Below are 23329 nucleotides of genomic sequence, written 5' to 3'. Positions count from 1 at the left end.
ACTTGAAAACACTAGAGGAAAATTCTTTTGTAAATAGATTTTAAATCGTGATCGATCTTTGGAACCCCTTAAAATCTTATTGTACTACTGCGCGAAGATTTCAAATGGTGACAAATAATGTCATATTATCATGTCAATTCGTACAGAAATTCTTTGTCTGGTTGCAGTTTTAGGGGCAGCTCTGATTGTTGATATAACTACGTACTTGCGCATAACCAAATCACGAATACAACTGATGAAGAGAAGATTTCAAAGAGGAATAAACAGCATGCCAGCCATTCTGCGAGGGGTGCACCGTGTCCCAAAAGAAAGACCGTTCGGGATGACTGCATATGCTGTACTTCTTTTCTCCAGTACTCTCGTCCACACTACCGCATGAGTACTCGCTGCTCACCCCCACACAGCATGGTTTTAATGGTTCATCAATCTGGAACGTCGTGTTTCCTGATATACCAAGAAAGCATATGCTCAATCAACTACTTGAATTCTCAAAAACAAGCATGTCACAGAACGCATAGATTATGCAGCAACTAAGATAGTAACCAATATTCACTTCAGTTACAAGATATCAAAAAATATAAATCATACGATGACATGTAGATGAGACGTTGCCTAGTGCGCGTCGTCCAGTACCACGCAACAATTACTTGATCTAAAGTAGAGGAGGAACTGAAGAGATCGATGGTCAGCTACTTGGTGGTTCATATATCATGCATCGTTAAAAATGTCATACGTACTGCATTCCTTTCTATACAAATTTTCCCTCTTGTTTTTCGCATGATGACTTTTGTGGAGTGGAGTGTCAATAACAGCTCCCATTAAATGCAGTTACGTACATACCTTGACGGTCTTTTTGGGGATTAATTGCAGACGAAAATGCGTCATAGAGATCCAAGATTACAAATGCAGAATTGTTTGACTCCTTATTCAACTGTTCCACGTTTTGGCGCAAAACTTGGTTGTGGAACACTGAAGCCAAGTTGAGCGATTCACTGCAGTTCTGATAGGAAAGAAAGGAAGTTAAGCGCGGAATACATCCCATGGGCTCTACTGCAGTAATCGCTATTTTTGGCACTCCCAAATCACGTATACGCCTCAAATCCACAGCAATCTGCTTAACAACCGACTTGGTGAACTCTGCCAAATCCTGTCATTTGGAGGAATATCAGTGCTGGAGTTAGCAGCAAGCCTCACAATCCAATATATAATTGTAGCCATGCCAAGAGCCCTAAAATAGTTGTATACTTGATTAAAAAAATGTTCAATTTTTTTTAAAGCCATTAATAATCTTTGTATCACTTGTTTGAAGGAAAATCTCATTAATTAATCATAAACATGCAAGGCATTTCACAGTGGTTTAGGTGAGTGTGATGTTTATATATATAAATCAACCATTGTGAGTTTGATTCGTATTATTTTATTGTTATAGTGGTGTGAGTTTGATAGGGGTGAGTTTATATATTTAATGCGGGGCATGTCTACTTCTGTATTTTATGATTGATTACCTCTTTTTTACCCTCTCTTGTCATATATATATATATATATATATTTCCGACCAACGGTAGAAAATTGATTTCTATATTATTAGTATCACACTCAATTTTCCGACTAAGTAACTAAATAGTATCACAAAAACACGTCTTTAAAACATTGTAGCATGTATCACCAAAACGCACCAAAATTTAAAACCACACACACACATTATATAGAGTTAGGTTAACCACCACTCACCTCACTGCCATTGCCTGTTTTAACCATATGAGTTCCGTAGTCGTTCCCCGCAACTGACACGAGAGCTATGGACGATTTAATTAGGTCGCGTTTGGCATACAGTTTTTCTTGTTCAACTAGCTGTTGGAAAAAGTCGATTTGGGTGGTCAAGTTTGGTTCAGTCACCAACGTATCGAAAACTCCCGTACCTCCGTATGCAAAGTTCATTCCCTTCTCCACTTCCGATATGTTCGCAGATTTTCTCAATGCGTAAGGAACTGGAGGTCTTAGACCCAAGTATTCAGCTGCATATATACATAAATATTAATTTCAACATATCATTAATTAGAAACTTAATTATTGATCTTTTAGTTTCATTTTACTTCTTGAAATTGGATTCGTCTCACTTTGTTCTTGAAGCCAAAATCGAGCATTTCGCCCATTTTTGTCAATTCCGTCTCATGAAAGTTAAATGAAAAGATAGATGAGACATTTCGTATCATGTTGCTAGAGATGAGCCATTGTTGTTGGCAAGGTATATTTTTAGACTCTATAAACCTCTAAAATTGCCAAATCTCTCCTAATGTGGGCGTAAATAAGGTGAAATAGCTTGATTTTGATAAGAGAATAAACTGAGACAAATTCAACTTCAAAAGAAAAGTGAGACTAAATGACAGTATCACAAATCAATTCAATTAATAAGCCTTAATTAGAAGCAAAACTGAAATTTATACTACCATATGCTAGGATGCTCATTCATACATTATTCTATTTCCGATACAACGATACATCTACACTTAAAAAATAGAGGGGAAAAAAAATGAAAAACTAAGGGAAAGGATTTCAAAACTTTGAACCAAAAGTCATATAATAACTTTAGGTAAGGACTAAAGAAAGAAAACGAAAAGAAAAAACTCAACCAAGTCCTGGTGCAAGGCGCACGCCAACCAGTGTTAAGTTTTAAAAATAGTTAGTGTTGAATTCAATAAATAGTGATATTATCAGTGTACAGTTTAAGAAATAGTGATATTATCCGTGTTCAGTTTAAGAAATAATGATAGTAACCATGCTTAGTTTTCATAAATAGTCAATATTCAGTTTAAAAAATAATGTAATACCCGTATTTAGTTTCAGAAATAACCAATTTAAGAAATATGAGGGATAGGAGAGAGAGTATGTCTCTGTGATAGACGTGCGTCAGTTTTCAATTATTATTATTTTTACTTTATTTTTTATTATATTAAACTTTTGTCATTTCACTTCAAAAATGTCATTATACATTATTTAAAAGTGTATTTTTCTTTTTAAATATAAAAAATTTAAAGTGCAAAATAAAAATTTGAAATGCTAATAACAATTCTTTTTACGAAATTCAAATTTAAAAACCTCATATAAAGATAATATTAGTAGACCGTAATAATTCTATTTAAATCTAAAGAAAAAGAGTCTTGAGTTGAGAGAGTAGGAAACCGAACCTAAATAATCAGTGAGCACACGACCATCGGAAAACCGGCCGGCTGGCTTTCCAGGAAAAGTGATCCCATAAGGTTCCTTCCATGAAGGAGACACAGATTTTCTGATATTCCCAGTATCAACATACGAGTCCCCGAGTACAAAAAATTTCACAGAACCATCATTTCTGAGGCGGTGATGGTGGTGGCGGTGGTGGTGTGCCTCAAGAACTTCTGCTACTACATGTACAAAGCATTTAAAAAAACAAAACATAGTAAATATCCAAATTAATGAAAATATAATTCTTGTAATTGTCAAAATTCAATAATAATTAAGTTAGTTGACTAACCAGCAAAAGCGGCGACACATAAAAGAAGGAGACAACATGAAGAGGCGACGGTGGTTTTCTTCTCCATTTCAAACCAGATTTTGGTGGAAAGGAAAGACGCTGCGATGATATATATATATATATACACACACACACACACACACACACACACACACACACACACATATACATATAAATGTACTTTACTGAAGAGTCAAGAACATTAGGTTTTACAGGTTAGAAAACGGAAAATTTGAAAAAAAAAAAAAAAAATGATAATTCATATGATACAGTTCCAGATGCTCCATTCAAAATTAATTGACCTTCAAATTAACCTTATTAGTACACTTTCATTTAAGAAGTTTTCCATTCTGTAAAGATGGCAAGCATTTTGGACTTGTATGTAATTAATCCTGCAGTTACATAACATTTTCGACTTTATATAACCATTGCAAGCGGTGGATTGCTTTTTTAGTGATTAAAGCCTATTACTATTTTTTTTTAAATTAGAGCAGTAATACCAGTTATATTTGTAAGTGCTTTTAAAATAATTGAAAATACTTTTAGACCACCAAGAGCGCTTTTGATCATGTTTGCTAAGACGAGTTAAAAATGCTCCGAAGGTTGAAAATAACACTTCCAAGTGCTTTTTGAAAGAAACAACTGTTGTATGCTTCTTTTGTAATCCCAAACGCTGTTCATACTAAAGTTATAAAGCTACCTAATATTACGGACTTAAAGAGTAAATTTTTGTGAAGACAAGTTGGATTCTAATTTATTTGAGTGATAATCCAAATAAACCACCCTTAACCACTTTTACTCAACAATCCATTTCGGTTTTTTTGACCCGCAGAGAAAGATGTAAGCAGCTTCATGTTTTCCTGATCCTGCCATCTCTCCCTATTCAAAGATGGAGAGTTAGAGAAGTGGGATGGGAAGAGAATTAGACGAGAAAGATGCACCTGCGTGTCAAAATACAAATGGATAGTTCGATACGCCTTAACATAAGTAACATTAAGAACTCAATGTAATCCCTATAATAATTCAATCTATTTCTTTTGAAAAGTAAAATTGTTACTATCAAGTACCAAAGGTTAAAGGAATTCACTGTCGTACAGAATAATTCATTTCTCGGCGGCAAATCTCTCTATAACTTCCTCTCTCTTTCATCTGGTTGCTGCTGGTCTGGTCTGGCCCCTGCTACTGGATCTTGGAGGGCTAGTCTTGGCAACGTCAACGACTATCATCCAGCCATTTATGATCTGCAGGCAACATTAACACAAAACAGGCTAAGCTTTTATCTTTCTCGAGGGTTACAAGACTAGGCCTGTGTGTTTGATTTATTGAGATCAGATTTATACAAAACGAAAACCATGTTGAAACTTGCCTTGCCATTCATCTCTTTGAGAGCTACACTAGCAGCTTCCTCCGTGGTGTATTCTATGAATGCATAACCTTTGGACCTTTTAGAAATTTTGTCCATTATTATTTTAACTGTTGAGAAAAAGCAGTTCATCAGCACGAGCATGCCATTTCCAGGAAATCAGAAACCCCGTTTTAAGCTATAAAAAAAGGGTAGTACCTTCAACAAGCTCTCCATAGCCTTCAAATGCAGCACGGAGGGTTTTCTCAGATGTATAAAACGATAGGCCTGTTCAGAAAGCAAGATCCTTTTAAGGGAATATGTAATGAGGAAAAAAACAGCCACAAAAAGTTATGAATATCGAGATCTTATGAATAATTACAACGATTAGGGTGCAAAGGAATCCTATTCAAATAAATGAATGTTTAAGACCAGAATTGAATTTGCAACATACCAGTCACAAACAGTTTCTTTGTCTTTGTGGGGGTTGTTTCACTTGCCGCTCCAGAAGTTGAGAGATTGGTAGAATTCTGTAAATTATTACCTGAGAAACGCGTCGCTAACTCATATAAATGTTTACAGTGGAAGATACTGTTCAATGATAGCATTGATGCCATCAAATAGAAACAGACCTAACCAAACAAATATTGAATAAAATTATAAAACATTGGTTTCTTGAAAAGAAAAGCAAAGTAAATAGTCATGACAGTCCATAAATTTGTACTTAATAATATTAATGTCAGTTTGTTTATAACCAATTTCACATTTTCTTCAGAATCGAAAACTTCGTATTCAAAACATCGAGAAACATCGTATTCCACAGATGAAACAGAAGTACTTAATGTGACAAAGAATCATATTCAAAACATCAAGAAACACGGATTTTCTACCGCTTGGTAAACATGGTATAACTGATGCCATCATTTAGTGGAAGAAAAATCAGAAATGAACTTCATAACTTAGAAGATAACCACTGTCCAACGAAGGGTCAAGCTCTGTCAAATAATCCACCAAGCCTCTCCAAATATTTAACATTGGTAAAAAATGAGCAACCAAAATAATTTGAAGAACACCAGGAAGACATGACCTGTTAAAAATGAAGCTCTTTTTTCACAGGATGGTCAGATAGCCTAAAATTTGTCGGTAGTAATATTTTCCTTCGGCTTTCTCCATGTGGTTCATCTCATTTACACCATTTTCTACCCATGCCAAAATTCAAACCCTTTATTTCCAGGACAAAAATAGTATGTGACTTCTATATTTTATACTCCCAAGTCATACATCTTAAGAACTTCTGTGAAAAATTGCTTATCCAGTCATCAAAGTCCCCAAGTCCCATTAATCTACATAACCTTTTAATTCCAGTCTCTTGGATAACATTACACTGACAGACTTAAATTGTCTAAAAGTATTAAGCAGTCACAAAACAAGTGCGCTATCATATTTTCTGCATGGACATAAGTCACAAGAAGAAGCAGATCTTAGGTTCAAAAGGCATTCAAAATCTCAAATCAAAAAGCAAAGTTCTTACTTACCAATGAGTTAGAAGATCTTATATCTAATTCTAAAATGACAACCACAAAAGATATTGTTCGTGAAAGATCATATCCAAGTTAGAAAAGTAAAAACCTCCATAATCTTTATTCTCCGACTCCCAATTCTTGTCAAGCTCAACAGATAAAACCCCAGGAACACCTGCAGCGTATAGGATCATGAGCAATCAAGAGGACAGGTGTATTAACACAAATATGGCACAGAGAAATTAAGAGCATACACTAACCAGCAACTTCCTGTGCACACTCTTCATCAAGTTCACAACAGAACCCAAAGTTAGATTGCCAGGAAACATGATAAATACACATTTGTGCATCCTTCTCGCTACCGAAAAAATGAAGCACAAATTAGAAAAAGAAAGTAGTATAAGAAAGGCAACAGCGTTGATGCTCATAATCCAATACTTACTTCCCCAGGACCTTTGTTAGTATTTGAGCATAATAATCCACCATTTGTGCCTTTGTAACAACCCCAATGCTGGGTTTATCCATTCGAACAAGCCACCTTTTTGTATTCAAAAGAGGAAACAACAAAGCACTTCCACTTTGAGAGTACGACATATTACTTGACCTAACATTTGGGGGACTATAATCCTTCTTTTGAGAAACATAATCCGGGTCAGGCTTAACCAACAAAACCCCCGGTAAACCTACAATAATTTCATCAAATGAATTTAGTCATTCAACACTGACTTATTGAGAACAACGAATGATCGAACCTCAAAAAAACTCATTATCTGATTAAACATATTATATCTGAAGTAGTCACTCATTTCATCAAAACCACAACATATATAAAACACTAACATCTACTCTGCAGAAAAACCAATTCAATAACACATAAAGTAAAAAAGAATCGAACTTACGTGCGAGCTTGCAGGAAGTTTCTTCGTCAATATCACAACAAAACCCGAAATGGGTATCCCAAGACGCATCATATATACACATTTGAGCATCCTTCTCACTGAAAAAATCAACATCAAACCACAACTCAGGCTAAACTCTAAGCAGTACAAAAATAAAGGAAATAAGTTACGGCATACCCACTTGCCCAAAACGGTTCGAAGGGTTTCGACGTAGTATTCAATAACTTGCTGTCTGGAAATCGCCGCCCCTTGCGGAGGAGCCTCCATGAGCACCACCCAATGGCGGTTGTCGCTGGAAGCGGAAGACGAAGGAAGAGAAGTGGAAGCCGATGCTGTCGCTGAAGTTGAAGCAGCGCATGATGTTTGAACGGAGAAACAAGTGTAAGAAGTGAAGGAAAATGAAGGGAAATTGAAAGGGTTGTTGTGGGTTGGTGAGAAGGGGAATCGGAGGTTGGGAGTCGGGGCCTGAGACTGGGTTTTGGGAGGTTTGAATGACAATCTTGTGGATGCGATAACTCCTGCGGGGGGACAGAGAGACTCCATAGCCGCCTAGCTGCCTGCTATGGAAGGTGTGTGATAGATATTATGGCAATTAGCATTCTAAAATTTTTATCATGCGCTCGTTTATAAAAATTTATGCCAATAACACTTTTCTTATAAAAAGTTTAAATTATAAAATAAAATTTTTGAAATATTAATAATAAATTCTAAAAAAATTTGGTTAGTAGTTATTTTTCTCTAAGTGCAGTGGCACATATAATTAAAATATGGGAGGTCACATGTTTGATATTCTGAGCTGATGAGTCTCCTTAACTATGATCATGAGCATGATGAGATTTCCCATAATCGCTCCGGACTCGAAATGGGTGAATACCAGTTACCCATTTAAAAAAAAAAAAAAAAAGACTGGGAAATCCCTACAGTTTTTACGCTAAGAAATCTGATGTAAATTTTTCTGTTGCAAACCAGTTCATCATTCAATCATGTTCTTCCAAAATAACATTTCTTATCTCATATTTTATCAACCCATAGCATAAACATTCAACACAATGCATAATCTAACTATACGTTTACGAATTTTAAATACTACATAAATTTTGTATGCGTTATATTTATAATTGTTAGATTATGTGAATTGATATTGTATCTATTAATTATCAGATTGAATTAAAATTGAAAAAAAAAAAATTAAAAATTAGAATTTAGATTTTTTTTTTTTTTCTTTCGAAACCCAGCTTGCTGCAGCCTTTGAACCGCAACACCACGCGAGTCCCGAGTCCCGAGTCGCGGTGCACTGGAGCACATCCCGCTCCACCTGAGAACCCAAGAAAACGATGCCGTTTGGCGTCATCCCCAACCCAGAAAACTCCGGCCTCACTTGAAGCCGAGACCACGATTTTGCCGTCCCCTTTTTCTGGAAATCATGACCTACAGTCGTGCTCTTTTGGGTTTTGCACCATCGTCTCCGACGATGTTTCTTGTATAATCGTTGAAATTCATCGAATTCGAGGATTCCCCATTTTGAATCCTCTCGGTTCTACCCTCTCCTGACGTCGTCATGTCGATGATCCTCCTCCGTCATTAAGATTGGTTCTTCAACGAACCAGCTTGCAGCCATGATGCAAAAGAAAGTTACCACGCTGTTAAACTTTTGATTTATGTTATGTTCATATCTCGGAGGCAAGACATGACAGATGAACATGAACAGATATCCGGTGACGTCACGTGTCGATCTTCGATGTATCCTGGGATCTGGGCGTGACAATCCAAGGAGGAGAGCTTGAGATTTCACAGTGAGAAGTTGTCGGTGGCCGAACGCCTTCGTTTATGACGGCAACTGTCTTCAGGGAACCCAACAAAGCTCTCACCTTCGAGGAATTTCTCATCCCTGGCCCCAAATCCGGTGAACTTCTCTACCTTCGAGGAATTTCACATCCCTGGCCCCAAATCCGGTGAACTTCTCATAAAAAACAAGGGTGGGGAAGAGGATGCCCTTATGAATGTAGTGTTAGGAGAGCAGGGGAGGTCGGAGACGGAGAGGGGGAAGTCGGCGAGGAGTGAAGGAATAGGATAACTGAGGATTGGGGGTGGGCCCACAAAATTATTTATTTTTAATTAGTTTTAATTGTTAAATAAAAAATAAACAATTTATTAATTAATTGATTTTTTGTTTCAGGCGGCAAATGAGTGGGTCCCACTCATGCCATGTCATTATTTAACATTAAAAATTTAAAAGAAGTTTGAAATTGTATTCATAATTTAAAGTATAACATTATAATATTAAAATATATAATATTTGAAATTGTATTTATGATGCGATTCAAAATTAAAATAACCTTGTGTAATTTATCAAAATATGACATCAACAGTGCAACAACCTTTTTTCTTATTAATAAAAAGAAATTAAAAAACAAAAAAGCCAAAAGGAACCAAAAGAGACACGTGTCACGCGAGAAAGAAAATTCACCCACTCGCAGAAACACACAGAATCCATCGTCAAACCCTATCTCTCCCTTGCTCTGCAATTCTATTCGTTCTCTCTCTCTCTTTCTCTCTCTCTCTTTCCCTTTCTCGTTCCGAAACCCTAGATTAACCCCCAATCTGACATGAAATCCAAACCCCAAAATCTCATTGGGGTTTCAGTGTCAGCCTCAGAGGACACACACGTCCTTTGATGAATTGTTTACCTCCCTTCCTCAAACCCTAGCCTCGATTTTCTTCCCCCTTTCTCCTTTCGATTGCGCGTACTGGACTTACCCAGCGAGAGAGAGAGAGAGAGAGAGAGAGAGCGAAATAGGGAGCGATCGATAGCCATGGAGGGCTCAGTGGCGGAGGATCTCGGAGCCCCGGAGTCATGGGAGGTCGCCGGTTTGGACGAGGCCATGAACCGCCTGATGCTTTCCTCCAACAAGGATTCCAAGCCCCCGCAAACTCTCAACGACCTCCCGCCTCTGGTTTCCTCTTCTTCCGATGCTTCTGATAAGTTTTCTGAGGATGCCGTCAATCAGGTCGACCAGTTCCTTCGCGAGGCCTTGCAAAACCCTCGAGAGCGCCTATCAAGTAAGCCATTCGTACATCCCCTGACTCAAGTTCATGTTTTTGCTTCTCAAGAAGACTCGAGACGAAATTGAATTTGAATGTGGATTGTATTTGGGATCATTCGTTATAGTTTTTGTTCCATGATCTTATGTGGGTTGTATGCGACTTGTTGCCAGTTCTACATGCCTTAAAGGTTCCCTTTTAAAATGTATGACCTTTGTGGGGTGAATAAATCATGTCTGAATAACAGGAATGAATGTATATGAAAACGTAATGAGGTGCTGGCCTAACACTTCCATTCATAATTTGAGCTGATATAGTTTTGAGCTTGTATACTTTCTCGGAAAGCTATAGAGATGAAGATTACTTGCTATGATATGCCTTCTAACTCATGAAATGGTGCTCCTTTTTATTTTATCTTTTAGTGCACATTCACATCAAAACAGCCTCAAATTTCATTCATTTAGCTAGTGTTAGTTTCTAAAACGGTTTAGTAGATCTTGAAGGTGAAAGAGTGATTACTAGTTCTACCTTATCAAACCTTGCTGATCCCGAACCTAATCAAATTGGAATGTTTGACATGAATTTGTGTGCAATTATGGGAGAATTTGGTAGGTCGTCAGGGTTGAAGGAGTAGAAGGATGGTTTTTTGTTGTAATAGAAAAAGTGAGTCAGTTCTGGTAAAACTGAAAAAGGGAAATTTTCTCAATTTCCTATACAAAATTCTCAATAAGTGTGGTGAATGAACTGGAAGTAAACCTTAGTTTTCTTGCAATATTTTATCGTCCTCATGGCCATTTTATCATAATTATTATCCATCAGGATGTGCTGTCTTGTTTGGATTAACTACAGTAAACCCTATTCATAGATATCTTCTTGTGCAGTTTTACGAATGGAGCAAGATGTGGAGAAGTTTATCCGTGATCCTATTCAGCAGCAACTAGAGTTTCAGCAGTTGCCCACTTCTTATTTACGCTTGGCTGCACATCGTGTGGCTCAACATTATTCGCTTCAGTCAATGGTTTTATTAGATAATAATTTACCTGATGGCTCTGGTTCCAGAATTATTGTCCGTAAAACTCCTGAGTGTCGACTCCCTCTGATTCGCCTTGCAGACATCCCTGTTAATTTACCATCAGAAGACGGCGGTGTTACTAAGGTTGCGATAAAACAGAGGCCACAAAAACGGTCACAGGGTGGAAACAGTGCAAACTCAAACTCGTTAAAGGCAAACAGTGCTAAAAGTGTGGAAGAACGGAAAGAGGAGTATAACAGGGCTCGTGCACGAATATTTAACTCTAGTATTAGTATGAGTGGCAGTCCAAGTGGGAAATCAGAAAGTGAACCAAAACAGCAGGATACCCCACAACATGTACCCTTGGTAATGCCAAAGGTGGAAGATAAATCAAGTGTTTCTGATTTGCACTCTGGTAGGGGTTTAATTGAGTCTTCAACAAGTAGCAGTAGAACAGCTAGAAGTAGGCCAGAGAAGGAGCCGGTTGGGAGGTACAAACCAAATAATAGGGTAGCTATATTTAGGGATCGTGAGATTGACTGTAAGGACCCTGATTATGACAGGAGCTATGACAGGTATGGTTTACAGTTTCTGTAGTGACCATTTATTCTTCTTCCTATTTTTTTTTTAAAGAAAATATCATGACAGGAAAGCTTCTTTTTTTTTTTTTTTTAATTCTTTTCTCCATTTGGTAATGGGATAATGTTTGTTTACTCTAAGAAAAGTGTTTGGAGATGAAATCCTATCTCATAATTGTTTTCATGGCATCCAGTTTTACTATGTGGGCAAGCTACCACGTCTGTTTTCTACTGACATGATTTTATTCATTTGGTATGCAATTGTTCCTCCAAAGTTGTTACTGTTTTTGAAGTCTGTCCTTTCATCCATTAGGGGACCATGATCTTTTTGTGTTTGGAGGCGAAATCTTGTCTCGTAATTGTTTTTATGGTCTTTTTCTATTTGCTCTGTTTGCTTAAGCTACCCATCCATTTCTTTTCTTTTTAGAAAAAACAAAACAAAAGAAAATATGATCTTTCTATCCATTCATAATATGGTTCCTTATCAGCATTGCTATTGTTGTCAGTATTGAAGCCTGTCCTTTATGGTGACCGTGATCTTTTTGGATGAACTGGTCATTACATTGCTCAAACTCTTAAGCATCTAGCTTCTGATACTTTACCTCCAATGTTCATTTTTTAATCCAATTCTATCCTTAATGAATGCTACAAGTTGATAGAATCCAACAAAGTTAGAACTTAAAGGTGTAATATTTTGTAGTCCCCCTAGTTTCCATGTAACCCTTACCAGAAAATTGTTCTTGAGCTTAGCTCCAAGTTTATTGGTCTTTTCTATTTTATAGGTAACCAAAGTTTATGATTAAATATTTTGCAGGTACATGCAAAGATTTGATCCTCGGTTTGGATTCAGTGGTGGCCCATACACCATCCAGCCTATGTATACACCTGCATTGAACTACAACACCGAATTTCCTCAACTTGGTTCTGCTCACAGGCCTCAGATTTCTACTGAGCATCAGCCTCGTCCTCTTCCACAGCATCTACCTGGGCCTTGGGTTCCACCATCGCCTCCTGCAGGAATTGGGTATGCCCATCCGGAGACCATAATCACACCATTCAATCCAAATCATGTTGGTGCACGATCTACATCTGGCATTTATCTACATTCATCCCAGTATCATGGTCAGCGCCCTGGAATGCCCTTTGTCCATCCTCATGAACATGTTCACCAACCTTTTTCACAGGTACGTCAATTCAACAGCTATCTTCTCTATAGTCAATTAATTAGTCTTATCAATTTGTTGTTGAAGAGGTACTTTTAAAAGAAAAAAAAAGTCCAGCTTTTTATTTCCCCACTTTCCAAACATGGTTTGAGGTACTTCCAATTTGCTACTGCATTAGCACATTTCTGATTTGAGGGTGCTGGACAGATTCCTTTTATTTTTAATTTTTATTACAAAATATTTTGGTTGGCTGTTTCGCATCCTGTATTTGTAACTCTCCACCTGATCTACCTATCTACTTCATTGTAATTGCGCAAGTGTGTAAAAAACTCATCGTTATATCATCTAATGCATATCATAAGTATGCATAAATTGTAATTTTAGTGCAGTTGTGCATTTTTAGTTGATGAAATGAAAAAAAAAATTGTGGTGTTTTTGCTTAAATTCACTCAAGGTTTCTCAAGTAATAGGTTTCACTTGTTTTGACTGCTTGGAATATGGTGCTTATGTTTATATATTTATGTATTTATTTATTTTTTTACAGTCTCATCAACAGCAACCTGATGCAAGTTTTGGGTTAGCCCGGCCCCGGTGAGGGCAGGGGCTGTGCCTGCACCCTGCCTGCTTGATGTTGAGCATGAATTGTAATGGGCTGCGAAAGCCGCACATGTTTCAGATGGCAGGAGTGCAGGCATAGGGAACCAAGGTGTGGTTGAGTGGATGGGATCATTTCTATGGATACAGACATCATCTGTTCCCCCCATTCCTTGGTTCCAACGGAAGCTTCTTCCATCAGTGATGGATGATGAAGAAGCTCCATGGGTTTGGAAATATATCTAAATAAGCTCTCTTTAGAGCTTTGCGACCCTATGATGACGAAGACAATTTAGAAGAATTCAAACAGAGCTGAGAAAGTATGTCTCTGCTTGGATGAAGGTATGCTCTCCAGCTACTATTAAGATTCACACATTTGTGCACGTGTACACACACATGCCCAGAGTGATGTTTTTTGGACAATCCAACTTATGCACTTGCATCACAGCCCGCAATTTAGATATAAGATGTTGAGGTGCACAGTTAGCAATTAATTTTCCAGTTTTCAACTAGTTCTCCTTGGATCACCTCACCTCATTTGCATATATATATATATATATATATATATATATATACGTATATATATATATGTATATATATAGATTAGATTAAAGCTTAACCAAATCGTGTTGGGTTTTAGTATGCAGGCTTTGGTTACTTAAAGAGTAAGCAGCATTGATACGTCTCTTTGTTGTCTTAAAGCACGAATAAGAGCCAGAGGGAGTCTGAATTGGAGGATACTCTGAAACTATGCTTTTGGGAAGTTTGATCTGCATCCAGGTTGTTCTGACAAAAGATCTCATAGTTTAACTTTAATGCTTTACTTGAACAATCTGCAGGAAAATAAAAAAAGGAATTCTGCATCATGTATCATATGACACTTTGCTCTGTAGTTATTTCTTTTAATACAGTTTTTATTAAATTCATAAATATGTTGTAGCATTTCTAATACCCTTGAGGGACTGCTGTTGTGAAATTGTTTGCTATCTAGGCATGGTATTGTGAAGGCTACCATTTGTTAGAAACACTGTCCTAGTCGTTTTCTGAGTTCCATTGCAGTGCCGTTCTGTGTATCATATGAATTTACAAGTATGTTGGTTGTGGCTACCTAAATGTTTGCATTAGTTACGAGTCGAGGCAGTGTTGGGTACACTAGAGGCTTATTTTGACGATGTGTACATGTTTGTTTTTGTTTTGTATGCCTTTACAATTATTTCAGTGGAAACATCAGTCCAGAGAAAGTTGCTGAATTTCTTACGGGGGTAGTAAGAATTAGGTTTCATTCTTCCCAGTTTATGTGTTGTCTGCGCACTCGTCCGAGAAGTATTTACAAATCTATCGCCCACCGCTTACGGTTGCAGCAAACCTTGTGCATGCTTGCACCGCTCTCTTCTCCCAGCTTCGTGTGCAACAATTTCTAGTTCAAATAAGCAGTTGTAGGAACCACATTTGTGGATTTGGTTACACCAGATCGCGTGTAGTGGAGTTTTATTTCCGAAAATTGTTCATGGTCGATGAAACGGTAGCTAATTTCGAAGAACGGTTTGAATTACTTTTACCCAAATTTATGAGGCAACATAAAAATTTGCCTGTAAAGTGAAGCACTTTCTTGAGTGGATGAATTCATTCTCGGGCATTAGGAGAATACCTATTCGGTTTTAGAACCGAAACAAAACAAGAAACAACCGGTCTGGTTTGGTTTGAACTCGGTTTCGGTTTTGGCTTTTGGTTTGCTGTTCAATATGCCCAGTTCATTCCTCTCCGCCTCACATGCAAAAGCATGGTGTTCTAAGTTCCTAACTCTCCTTTTGCTGCTGGCGGAATCTCTCACGTTTTCTTTCCTCCTTCCTTGTCCCTCAAGCAACTCTTGAAGTTGCTAAAACTACTACACAAGTCACCCTCACGTGCATTGCTCACCTCTTCTACGTGCATTTCACTAACTTTATACAAGCCTTTCTTTCTCCTTCTCTCTCTCTCTCTCTCTCTCTCTCTCTCACGCACGCAGACACCGGAGGGAAGATCAGTTAAAGTACGTTAAAATCAAGTTCATATACACGGAAAAGGCAGACAAAGGGGAGCTTTGCAGATGGGTGTTGCTTCTTGGCAAGTTATTCGCATGGGTTTGGGGTGCTTGTTTTGTCCCTGTACACAAAACTACAGTATTTATACTCGAATACAAATTAGAATCTACATCTCTTCCCTCTTTTGATACTCTGCATTAAAGAAAACAAGGTTCGTTTTGCATCACTCTGTTTCCGACAACTTTATTTCTTCTGCTCCCAGCCGAGATCATCTTTATTCTCTATTTGTGATGACAAACCGAAAAGTATAGCATCATTTGTATACCATATATACTCGACATTACTAATCTGTTTCATTATTTCAGGGACAATAGGCGCAAATCGGTATGGAGAAGCTCAACTCGCACATATATGTGCAAAACTGTCACATAATCCAACAAAATCAAATGCTAAGGAAGAAAGCTCAAGTGCTCAACCAAGAGAATCAGGCTTTGTTATCGGAGCTCAAGCAAAAACTCTCTAGAGGCAACTCAAAACCAAGCCCGAATTATGACGTTGATGTTACTTCTGCTTCCTCAGATTCCACCAGTTTCAATAAGGGTTAGCCGGGCACACATATTTGCCTAGCAGAAATAACCCCCCCATCCTGCGCGAACTGTTGCAGTTCTTGTTACCTTTCCCCAAACAAAAAAAAAAAAAGTCTCGTTACTCAGCCCATCTTGAACAAATTTTCATTTTGGATTGAAAATTATGTGATGAAAAAAATATTCTTGAATAGAGAATAGAATAATAAAATCAACAGAGTTACAACATGCGACTTACGAATCTACATCCAGCTCCTTGTCTATGCTTGAGAAAGTTTGGTAGAACGCCTTGAAGTAATTGTACGCAATATCTATGTCTTCCTTCCCACAAATCTCTCTCACACTGCAGTTAAAGATGAAAATAAAGAAAACAACAGTGATACTTGGTGATAAGTCCTGTCAAATTATATCTCAACGTATAAAGGAGCGCTAATACGCAGATGTACAATATTAGCCTATCTTTTATTGTTAAGATAGCAAATGAACAATATTATATCACTTTACTAGTTTAGTAGCTGCATTTCTTTCGTTACACGGTGAGAGAGAGGCTCACTGTTGAAATAAAATGTGATGCAAGACTACTAGTACTTGCACCAATGGTAGTATCTTACTAATTAAGAAACATAATCCAACTAACCGTAGGCTATTTAAATTCCCCAGTTAAATACTCTCTGTAAAGGTTTTAAGGAACTTCTCCAAAAGTCTGTTTTTCTAAAGAAAAAAGTAGTCACTCCCCACCCAGTGGTATTCAGTTATCTACCCATTAACAAATATAATCCAATATACCAGTGGGATATTCTCAATCCTATAATCTACTATTTGTAAAGGTTTTAACAAACATCTTTCAGCTAAATTGTTGTGATTAATAATACTCGAGTTGTCAAAAGATATGCCACGACATGAAAATATGAAATAAATGAAGCTCGGGGTGAGATCAATAATGAAAATACAGGGTCAGCTAAACTTCATAATTAAATATATCAGTCGGCATTAAAATTTTGAGATCACATTACTCTCTTTTGATACCTGTGCATAGAAAGCTGAGGAATGCCACAATCAACAGTACGAATGCCAGCCCCCGAAGCTAGTATGGGACCTATGGTAGATCCACATCCCATATCGTTTCTCACCACAAAGTCCTAAAGGGAAAAAAATTAAGTAAAACGCTATGAGCTAAATTATTGTTATCTGAGTTTATGAGGTAAAGAATGTCAAAGATAACCAATGAGATAAAACCACATTCTTTATTTACAATAATGTGTCAATGAAATCATTTTTATCTCATGACAATATGCTATAAATTGAATTCCAAAAAAGGATTTGTCTTTAGAGTGATGTACCTGATCTATTATGCTATCTTAGAAAGGAGACTAAATTAAAGAGGGATGAGTGTAAGGAGGCAGCTTTACATTTAGAAAAGGAAATCCTTATTTTTTCAACATGGAATTACTAGTTATCTTCGGAGTTTGTTTGTGGCGTGGATTTCAGTTTTTTACTGTAATAGGTCAGCAATATGTAAATATACTTCCAGAAAGTAATCTTCTGTTGGTTATTCAATAAAGGAAAATTAATAATTTTCTCTCCATGAGGATGTTAGTATAGTACATGAATAGCACAAAACATAAGGTCAGTTTCCAAAGAAAAGGGCAACTACTCTACTCAACTTATTTAATGCAGTCCAGCAGTAAATACCTGGGTTGGAAGGTTATGGATTTTGCCAATTTCTTTGAAAATGAAAGATGTGACTCCACTAGTAGCATAGCGCTGGTTTGCATTATGCTTGATAACTAGACCTTTTTGAATTTGTGGCCGATGGTGTTCTTCATGCTTGTCGATGAAATTTGGGTGTACTCCATGAGCCATGTCTGCAGACACTATTAAGAAAGAATCCCAAATATACACTTAGAAATCCTGTTGACACATTAAGAACAAAAAAATTGAACAAAAGAAGCTAGATACTGGTCACAAAAGAAGAAGATTAGCTTTGTAACAGTGTGACTCAAAAAACATTTGTAGTGTGTTACATCTAACTGCACTGCTGCCAGGCAACACTAATGTCTTTACCTGCTCATGTTTTTATAGGTTTGTATAAGCAGTGGCCCTTAAACTTTAGGCTTTCATCAAAGCGGTAACTCAACTTTCAATCAGATCAATTAGATCAACAATAATGTGGTGAGGTGAAAAAATCTTTTACAAATGCCATTAAAATTAGTGCATGTTACAACCTTTGTCAAACACACACCCAGAACATCAAAACCACAATCCTACCTACCTTTTGCAATTCCCTTTACAGTGCGTTTTCTTCAGAGTGGGTTGCTTAGGAATGCAACTCCCTAGCCGTCCATTTTGGGCAAAGAGAATAAAAAGGCTACCATTCACGTGTTTGGTAACAGTGGGAAACGGTAACCACGAAGTACCCCTTAATTCCATTCCAATGTTTAGTTTGTCTCTCCCACACACACAAACACACAAAAAGGTTACATAACAATTTACAGATTCCTGAGAATGTGCTTACAAGATATAGGAAAAGAATCTCAAACCCATTCTGTGTTTTGAATCCGCAAACCAAACTGTAAAGCTAAATGAAAAGAAAAGTTCAAGATAAATTTTGAGAGAGAGAGAGAGAGAGAGAGAGTTATGAAATTCCAGTGGGAAAAAATCTCATAAAGGTGTGACTCAATCATACCAAGAAATGATTGGCGAATTGCGCGCTCAAAAACACCTTCGCCAACATACTTGTCAGCTAAGCAACTAATTATACGTCTCATAGCCTGAAACATGGTTGGTGCACCAGCCCCCTGAATTGAACCTGAACCAACCTAAACAAGAAGAGATGAAGATACAATCTGTGAACTGGCCGTAACGGCAAGAGAAAATGCACAAGTAAGATTATCATCATCTATAAATACAACATGAGTAATCCTTGTAGAAATACGAACTATCAGAATGATACTAACAGACATCTGACAAGCAGTGATACCTGGTGTTATTACTATAACATGCTGCTTACAAGCTGGCCAGTCCACAACACCACATTCTAAATAAGTAACAAGATAAAGTGAAGATAGAATATTCAATTGTGAAACTTTACAGAAGAAAGTAAACACTCTCTTTCCATAGAGTGTGGTATGTGTGGTCATGCCACACAAGCATTTTAATTTTGTGGAGGTCATGAGCGTTGTAGACCATCGCAAGTTGTTGAAAACGTCAACCACACTGTGAAGTTAATGTGACCAATGACATTGAGGGGCATCACAAGAAACATACTCTACATGGACAAATTATACATACTATATAGAGGGAGATTCAATTGAGGGATCCCTCAAATAAGCTTATTTGAGGGATACCTTTGCAGGGTACACTCTGCATTTATAACAATATATGTTTATACTTCGTAGTCATTCAAGAAATTTTACATTGTCACAATGGCAGATAATGACAAACTAGTTTCGCATAAGAAGGAGAAGATGTGAGGCACAGAAACTATCCTTAGAGGCATATGAATACAGAACATAAATTTACCAGGATCAGGATAAAGGAAAATTCATGCTGTGAGAACTTCTGACGAAGGAAATACCTCTTCATTGTCAAATAAGGCAACCATTCGTACAGCATGTTCACTTGCTAAATCACCAGGTGACTCACACGAATCAATGAGAGCCCTTAATGAACAATAACTTGAGGCAAGATTATCTAATCTTCCTGAAAAAATAAATTCATTGTTTCCACCTCCAAGGCAGCTTGGTTGGGTATCACAAATATTCAACTCCAAACTCACTATGTCGTCGATTTTACAATGGACCTCATCTGATAAAACCTGAAAATCACAGCTGTGTTATAAAAATGTGTCTTGCACCCAAAACAAGTGCACCATTACCTCAACAATGACCACAGAAATGGATAAATTCAAAAGTTACAATGTTACATAGAAACATAAGAGTTCACTTGTGCACAAGATGCGACCAATAATTCATACAATACATCGATATATATATATATATATATATCTGTGAATCTGTGATATAAGTAAAAAATGAAAACTGGATCATTCTGGTCATTTGATATCGGAATTCCCAAAATACCACATCAAACATCTTAATTTTACATCATCTAATTCTTTATAGATAAATACCACTACTATTTAGTCTCATGGTTTTAGCACATCTACTCTCCAGAGATTAGACAGTGATGTAGACTAAATGTCTTATCCTAAAATGACCGGAAAGTCTTTTTACCTCTAACAGTTGCATTAAAACGATACATAAAAGATGCATTCCCATGTCCAAAACCAGTGACATTGTTATGAATATAGTAATTTCCTGCAATGTCCTGTTGCAAAGATACCTTTGTATTCTACCAATCGTGTCCAAAAAAAGATGGAGATAACTGCAGAAGCACTGATGATGTACAACTCCGATAAGCATTGCAGTACTGCTTGCTTTTTCCATTTCAAATGATATCTTTTAATTATTATATTGAATAAACACTTGAAAATTGCGAAACAATATGCTTTTAGTCTTTTAGATTAACATAAATAAGCTTTTCTCATTTTCCAATTATAGTCACAGTACAGAAGATACATGGAAATTGCAAGCTTACATATTACCCAAGCTGCAAACACTAACGGATAGAATATCCCAGCCTATACTTTTCAAAGATACCTTTGAGGCTTTACCAACTAATCGTTAAAAACCAAACAAATAACTGCATGAGCAATGGATGATGATCAGCTTTCGAAGATGTTGTGGTACCTTTCTCTTTTGTCTCCAGAGATGCTTCTTCTAGTTTGGATGCCAGTAAAGGAATAAGTTGGGTCTCTACATTCGGTTTAAATCCATCCTTGTTTACTGTACTAAACAAGCAAAAGGAAAACAGTAAGACGATCTGCATGACAAATAGCTCTGCTAGAAAGCCTTAAGACTAGTCACACACTACTTCTATAGTTATAAATCACGATGTCGCTTCCACTATAACTACTTAAAGCTAAGTTATTGAACTGTCGTCCAATTGACAAATAGCAAAAGCTTGTCACAACTCAAAAACTTAGAACCAATAAATTTTTTTGGTTCAAATGTATATAAATATAGTATTCTTTAAAGTTGAACCCATAACTCAAGGCCCGTCCTAAGATTTTTGGGGCCCACGTGAACGACATAAAAAGAGGTCTCCATAAGCACAATCCAAAAAATAAAAAAACCAAATTGAAAAGAACTACAGAAGCATTTTCTAACCTGTCAAGGTGAATGGCCAGTGTTGGTATTCGTAACAGAGGTCGCTTCACTTTGACAAGCTTATGCAAAAAGGAGCCTGTGCTGCCTCTCAATATCACCCTGCCTGCCACACTTAGGTCTCTATCAAACCAAGTATGCCAGAGACCACCTCCATATGTCTGCACATTGATCATTTGATAACCAGACTTGGATGATGCAGATCTTGGCTTTAATTTTAGACACGGACTGTCTGTGTGTGCAGCAATCACATGGAAACCATTACCAACACTATACCTGAAAAGCTAAGAATAACTTTTGATTAATCAAGTGCCAATCATGTAGAACTACAAAACTAAACCTAGCAACGGAAAATGAAAAGAAAGGAGTGACTTGAGCTGTATACGAAGCAATAAACGAAATTACAGGCATTGGACAGAGATTATATTATTATTATCAAAACAATTCAATGAGAGAAGTGATGGACAATCAATGTCAAAAGAAAATGATGGGCACACAAATATCCAGAAGTCAACAACAACGGTTACACAATTTGTAAACCTGCGTCACCCAACTGTAACTAGTCACATACTCAACGAGGTTAGGAGCAATTTATAGTTGCTGATGATTCTTAATCCACTATCCTATTTTTCAACTTGTAGTGCTGTTTCACTCACTTCTCTCCAACAGCAAATGCAACCAAACAAGACATATTCCGTGTAAAGAAGTAGCGTCCACCAGGCTTCAGGTCCCACTCATCATTCTCACTCAGCAATTGAAAACCAGTAGCAATTAGCTGTCTTTTCGCTTCAGCTGCAAAGAAGACCAAATCCTATCAGTTCCTCTTTCTTCTAAATATAAGCAATCATCGGCCTCATAATTCGATTAATGCTAATACTTAACAGTTAAGTCATATATAAACCCTTAAGGTTAGCCCAAGTGGCGATGGTGGGTGGGGATACGGGTTAGGATTGAGCTAAAAAACTAATTTGATCTAATGGAGTGGCACTTTCAACTTTCAATAATCAATTTAAGCCTCAAAATTGATGAACTTGATTTGCTTTTGAGCACATTGCGATTGTAAAATTCAAAAGTAAATATTATCAACTAAACTTGGAATCTCGAAAACATATCTAAAGACCAGTTTTTCTTATTATCCATATCCTAGCAGATGCACATGAAAATGCCACGGAGTTTATATTGTTCTTTTCCATTCCCTTCCTTCCCCTAATTTTCCCAGTAACCAAACAGATTCTCACGAATAAATTTGTCATGAAATACACAAAATAACATAAAATGATCGAGTAGTTAGTACCGGTAGCATGAAAGTGAGTCCAAGACTCGTTGAGGTAGTCGAGCAGATCCCCAACGATTGAGGCATTCGCTCCCGCTGCAGAAACCGAGCTCTGACCCACACCACACACAAGACAAAATCAAATACATACAGTTGCATATCCTTAGGTATCAATTGTGAATAGAGAGAGAGAGAGAGAGAGAGAGAGAGAGAGAGAGAGAGAGGAGACCTGAGGGAGATGAGGGGAGTTGGAGGAGCAGAGGATAGGAGCGGTGGAGAAAGTGCGGGGGCATGAGCGGCGGAGTGGGTTGGGGTTGGGTAAGAGTACGGAAGGCTTGAGGGTGAGAGGAGAGTGGAGGAATTGCATTTGCTGCAGTCGAGTTATCGCTGCCATTTCTCAATTTTCTTCTGGATTGTGGACTCTCAGCGCCAGAGTGGGCGTGCCTTCCTAATCTCTTTATTCATTTTTCCTATTTAAACACTTACGATTAAATTATTTAAAATTTTAAATATTCTGATGTCATGCGGTGTATTTGATCATTGATCCTTTGTTTATCGAGCT

At 37.3% G+C, this 23329-nt stretch overlaps 5 protein-coding genes across 11 annotated transcripts; 2 read left to right on the top strand and 3 right to left on the bottom strand.

Moving 5' to 3' along the window:
* Positions 1-98: 98 nt before the first annotated feature.
* On the bottom strand, positions 99-3980 carry LOC137746418 (GDSL esterase/lipase At5g03610). Its single transcript, XM_068486437.2, has 5 exons — positions 3512-3980; positions 3186-3401; positions 1732-2015; positions 841-1147; positions 99-444 (listed from the first exon to the last, which is right to left on the bottom strand). The coding sequence occupies exons 1-5, from the start codon at positions 3576-3578 to the stop codon at positions 221-223; spliced, it is 1098 nt and encodes a 365-aa protein (XP_068342538.2). The 5' UTR covers positions 3579-3980; the 3' UTR covers positions 99-220.
* A 284-nt stretch (positions 3981-4264) lies between these two features.
* On the bottom strand, positions 4265-7884 carry LOC137748286 (RNA-binding (RRM/RBD/RNP motifs) family protein). Of its 3 annotated transcripts, none has more exons than XR_015954816.1 (10): positions 7454-7884; positions 7273-7370; positions 6816-7056; positions 6634-6731; positions 6483-6548; positions 5308-5397; positions 5073-5141; positions 4878-4984; positions 4607-4752; positions 4265-4452 (listed from the first exon to the last, which is right to left on the bottom strand). XR_015954816.1 is itself a non-coding variant. In XM_068488415.2 (9 exons), exons 1-9 carry the CDS (start codon positions 7813-7815, stop codon positions 4657-4659), a joined length of 1227 nt encoding a protein of 408 aa, XP_068344516.2. In that variant the 5' UTR covers positions 7816-7884; the 3' UTR covers positions 4484-4656. The 3 variants fall into 3 exon arrangements, 1 of the variants encoding a protein (XP_068344516.2); XR_015954815.1 differs by having other exon boundaries at positions 4265-4390; XM_068488415.2 differs by lacking the exon at positions 4265-4452 and having other exon boundaries at positions 4484-4752.
* A 1837-nt stretch (positions 7885-9721) lies between these two features.
* LOC137747088 (uncharacterized) lies at positions 9722-16390 on the top strand. Of its 3 annotated transcripts, XM_088682606.1 has the most exons (6): positions 9758-10332; positions 11196-11901; positions 12719-13088; positions 13612-14003; positions 14302-14441; positions 16048-16390. In XM_088682606.1, exons 1-4 carry the CDS (start codon positions 10086-10088, stop codon positions 13660-13662), a joined length of 1374 nt encoding a protein of 457 aa, XP_088538732.1. In that variant the 5' UTR covers positions 9758-10085; the 3' UTR covers positions 13663-14003; positions 14302-14441; positions 16048-16390. The 3 variants fall into 3 exon arrangements, with proteins under 3 accessions (XP_068343199.2, XP_088538732.1, XP_068343200.2); XM_068487098.2 differs by lacking the exon at positions 16048-16390 and having other exon boundaries at positions 9722-10332; positions 14302-14686; XM_068487099.2 differs by lacking the exon at positions 16048-16390 and having other exon boundaries at positions 14309-14686.
* LOC137747089 (putative aspartyl aminopeptidase) lies at positions 15842-23238 on the bottom strand. 3 transcript variants are annotated; one of them, XM_088682586.1, is made up of 11 exons: positions 22997-23237; positions 22789-22879; positions 22151-22286; positions 21498-21770; positions 20974-21118; positions 19844-20086; positions 18953-19085; positions 17959-18140; positions 17293-17405; positions 16505-16609; positions 15842-16356 (listed from the first exon to the last, which is right to left on the bottom strand). In XM_088682586.1, exons 1-11 carry the CDS (start codon positions 23159-23161, stop codon positions 16353-16355), a joined length of 1590 nt encoding a protein of 529 aa, XP_088538712.1. In that variant the 5' UTR covers positions 23162-23237; the 3' UTR covers positions 15842-16352. The 3 variants fall into 3 exon arrangements, with proteins under 3 accessions (XP_088538712.1, XP_088538719.1, XP_088538715.1); XM_088682593.1 differs by lacking the exon at positions 21498-21770; XM_088682589.1 differs by lacking the exon at positions 15842-16356 and having other exon boundaries at positions 16402-16609; positions 22997-23238.
* On the top strand, positions 16069-16492 carry LOC148698386 (uncharacterized). Its single transcript, XM_088682616.1, has one exon. The coding sequence runs from the start codon at positions 16069-16071 to the stop codon at positions 16285-16287; it is 219 nt and encodes a 72-aa protein (XP_088538742.1). The 3' UTR covers positions 16288-16492.
* Positions 23239-23329: the final 91 nt, after the last annotated feature.

This window comes from Pyrus communis, chromosome 2 (genome assembly GCF_041283825.1).
Source record: "Pyrus communis isolate YQ-2024b chromosome 2, ASM4128382v1, whole genome shotgun sequence".
NCBI lineage: Eukaryota > Viridiplantae > Streptophyta > Magnoliopsida > Rosales > Rosaceae > Pyrus > Pyrus communis.
This window is presented reverse-complemented; position numbering and strand designations above follow the sequence as displayed.

What these genes read in the sequence shown, in the direction of transcription:
- LOC137746418 (XM_068486437.2), bottom strand. Translation starts at nt 3,578, where the DNA reads ATGGAGAAGAAAACCACCGTCGCCTCTTCATGTTGTCTCCTTCTTTTA. An exon ending in ATGTGTCGCCGCTTTTGCTG is followed by an intron (nt 3,402 to 3,511) that starts GTTAGTCAACTA and finishes TTGTACATGTAG; the next exon opens with TAGCAGAAGTTCTTGAGGCA. An exon ending in TCCCCAAAAAGACCGTCAAG is followed by an intron (nt 445 to 840) that starts GTATGTACGTAA and finishes TTGGTATATCAG; the next exon opens with GAAACACGACGTTCCAGATT.
- LOC137748286 (XM_068488415.2), bottom strand. Translation starts at nt 7,815, where the DNA reads ATGGAGTCTCTCTGTCCCCCCGCAGGAGTTATCGCATCCACAAGATTG. An exon ending in CTTCGAACCGTTTTGGGCAA is followed by an intron (nt 7,371 to 7,453) that starts GTGGGTATGCCG and finishes TGATTTTTTCAG; the next exon opens with TGAGAAGGATGCTCAAATGT. An exon ending in AAAGAAACTGTTTGTGACTG is followed by an intron (nt 5,142 to 5,307) that starts GTATGTTGCAAA and finishes CTTTCTGAACAG; the next exon opens with GCCTATCGTTTTATACATCT.
- LOC137747088 (XM_088682606.1), top strand. Translation starts at nt 10,086, where the DNA reads ATGGAGGGCTCAGTGGCGGAGGATCTCGGAGCCCCGGAGTCATGGGAG. An exon ending in CCCTCGAGAGCGCCTATCAA is followed by an intron (nt 10,333 to 11,195) that starts GTAAGCCATTCG and finishes CTTCTTGTGCAG; the next exon opens with TTTTACGAATGGAGCAAGAT. An exon ending in TATGACAGGAGCTATGACAG is followed by an intron (nt 11,902 to 12,718) that starts GTATGGTTTACA and finishes AATATTTTGCAG; the next exon opens with GTACATGCAAAGATTTGATC.
- LOC148698386 (XM_088682616.1), top strand. Translation starts at nt 16,069, where the DNA reads ATGGAGAAGCTCAACTCGCACATATATGTGCAAAACTGTCACATAATC.
- LOC137747089 (XM_088682589.1), bottom strand. Translation starts at nt 23,161, where the DNA reads ATGGCAGCGATAACTCGACTGCAGCAAATGCAATTCCTCCACTCTCCT. An exon ending in GACTCACTTTCATGCTACCG is followed by an intron (nt 22,287 to 22,788) that starts GTACTAACTACT and finishes TCTTCTTTGCAG; the next exon opens with CTGAAGCGAAAAGACAGCTA. An exon ending in GCATTTGCTGTTGGAGAGAA is followed by an intron (nt 21,771 to 22,150) that starts GTGAGTGAAACA and finishes TTAGCTTTTCAG; the next exon opens with GTATAGTGTTGGTAATGGTT.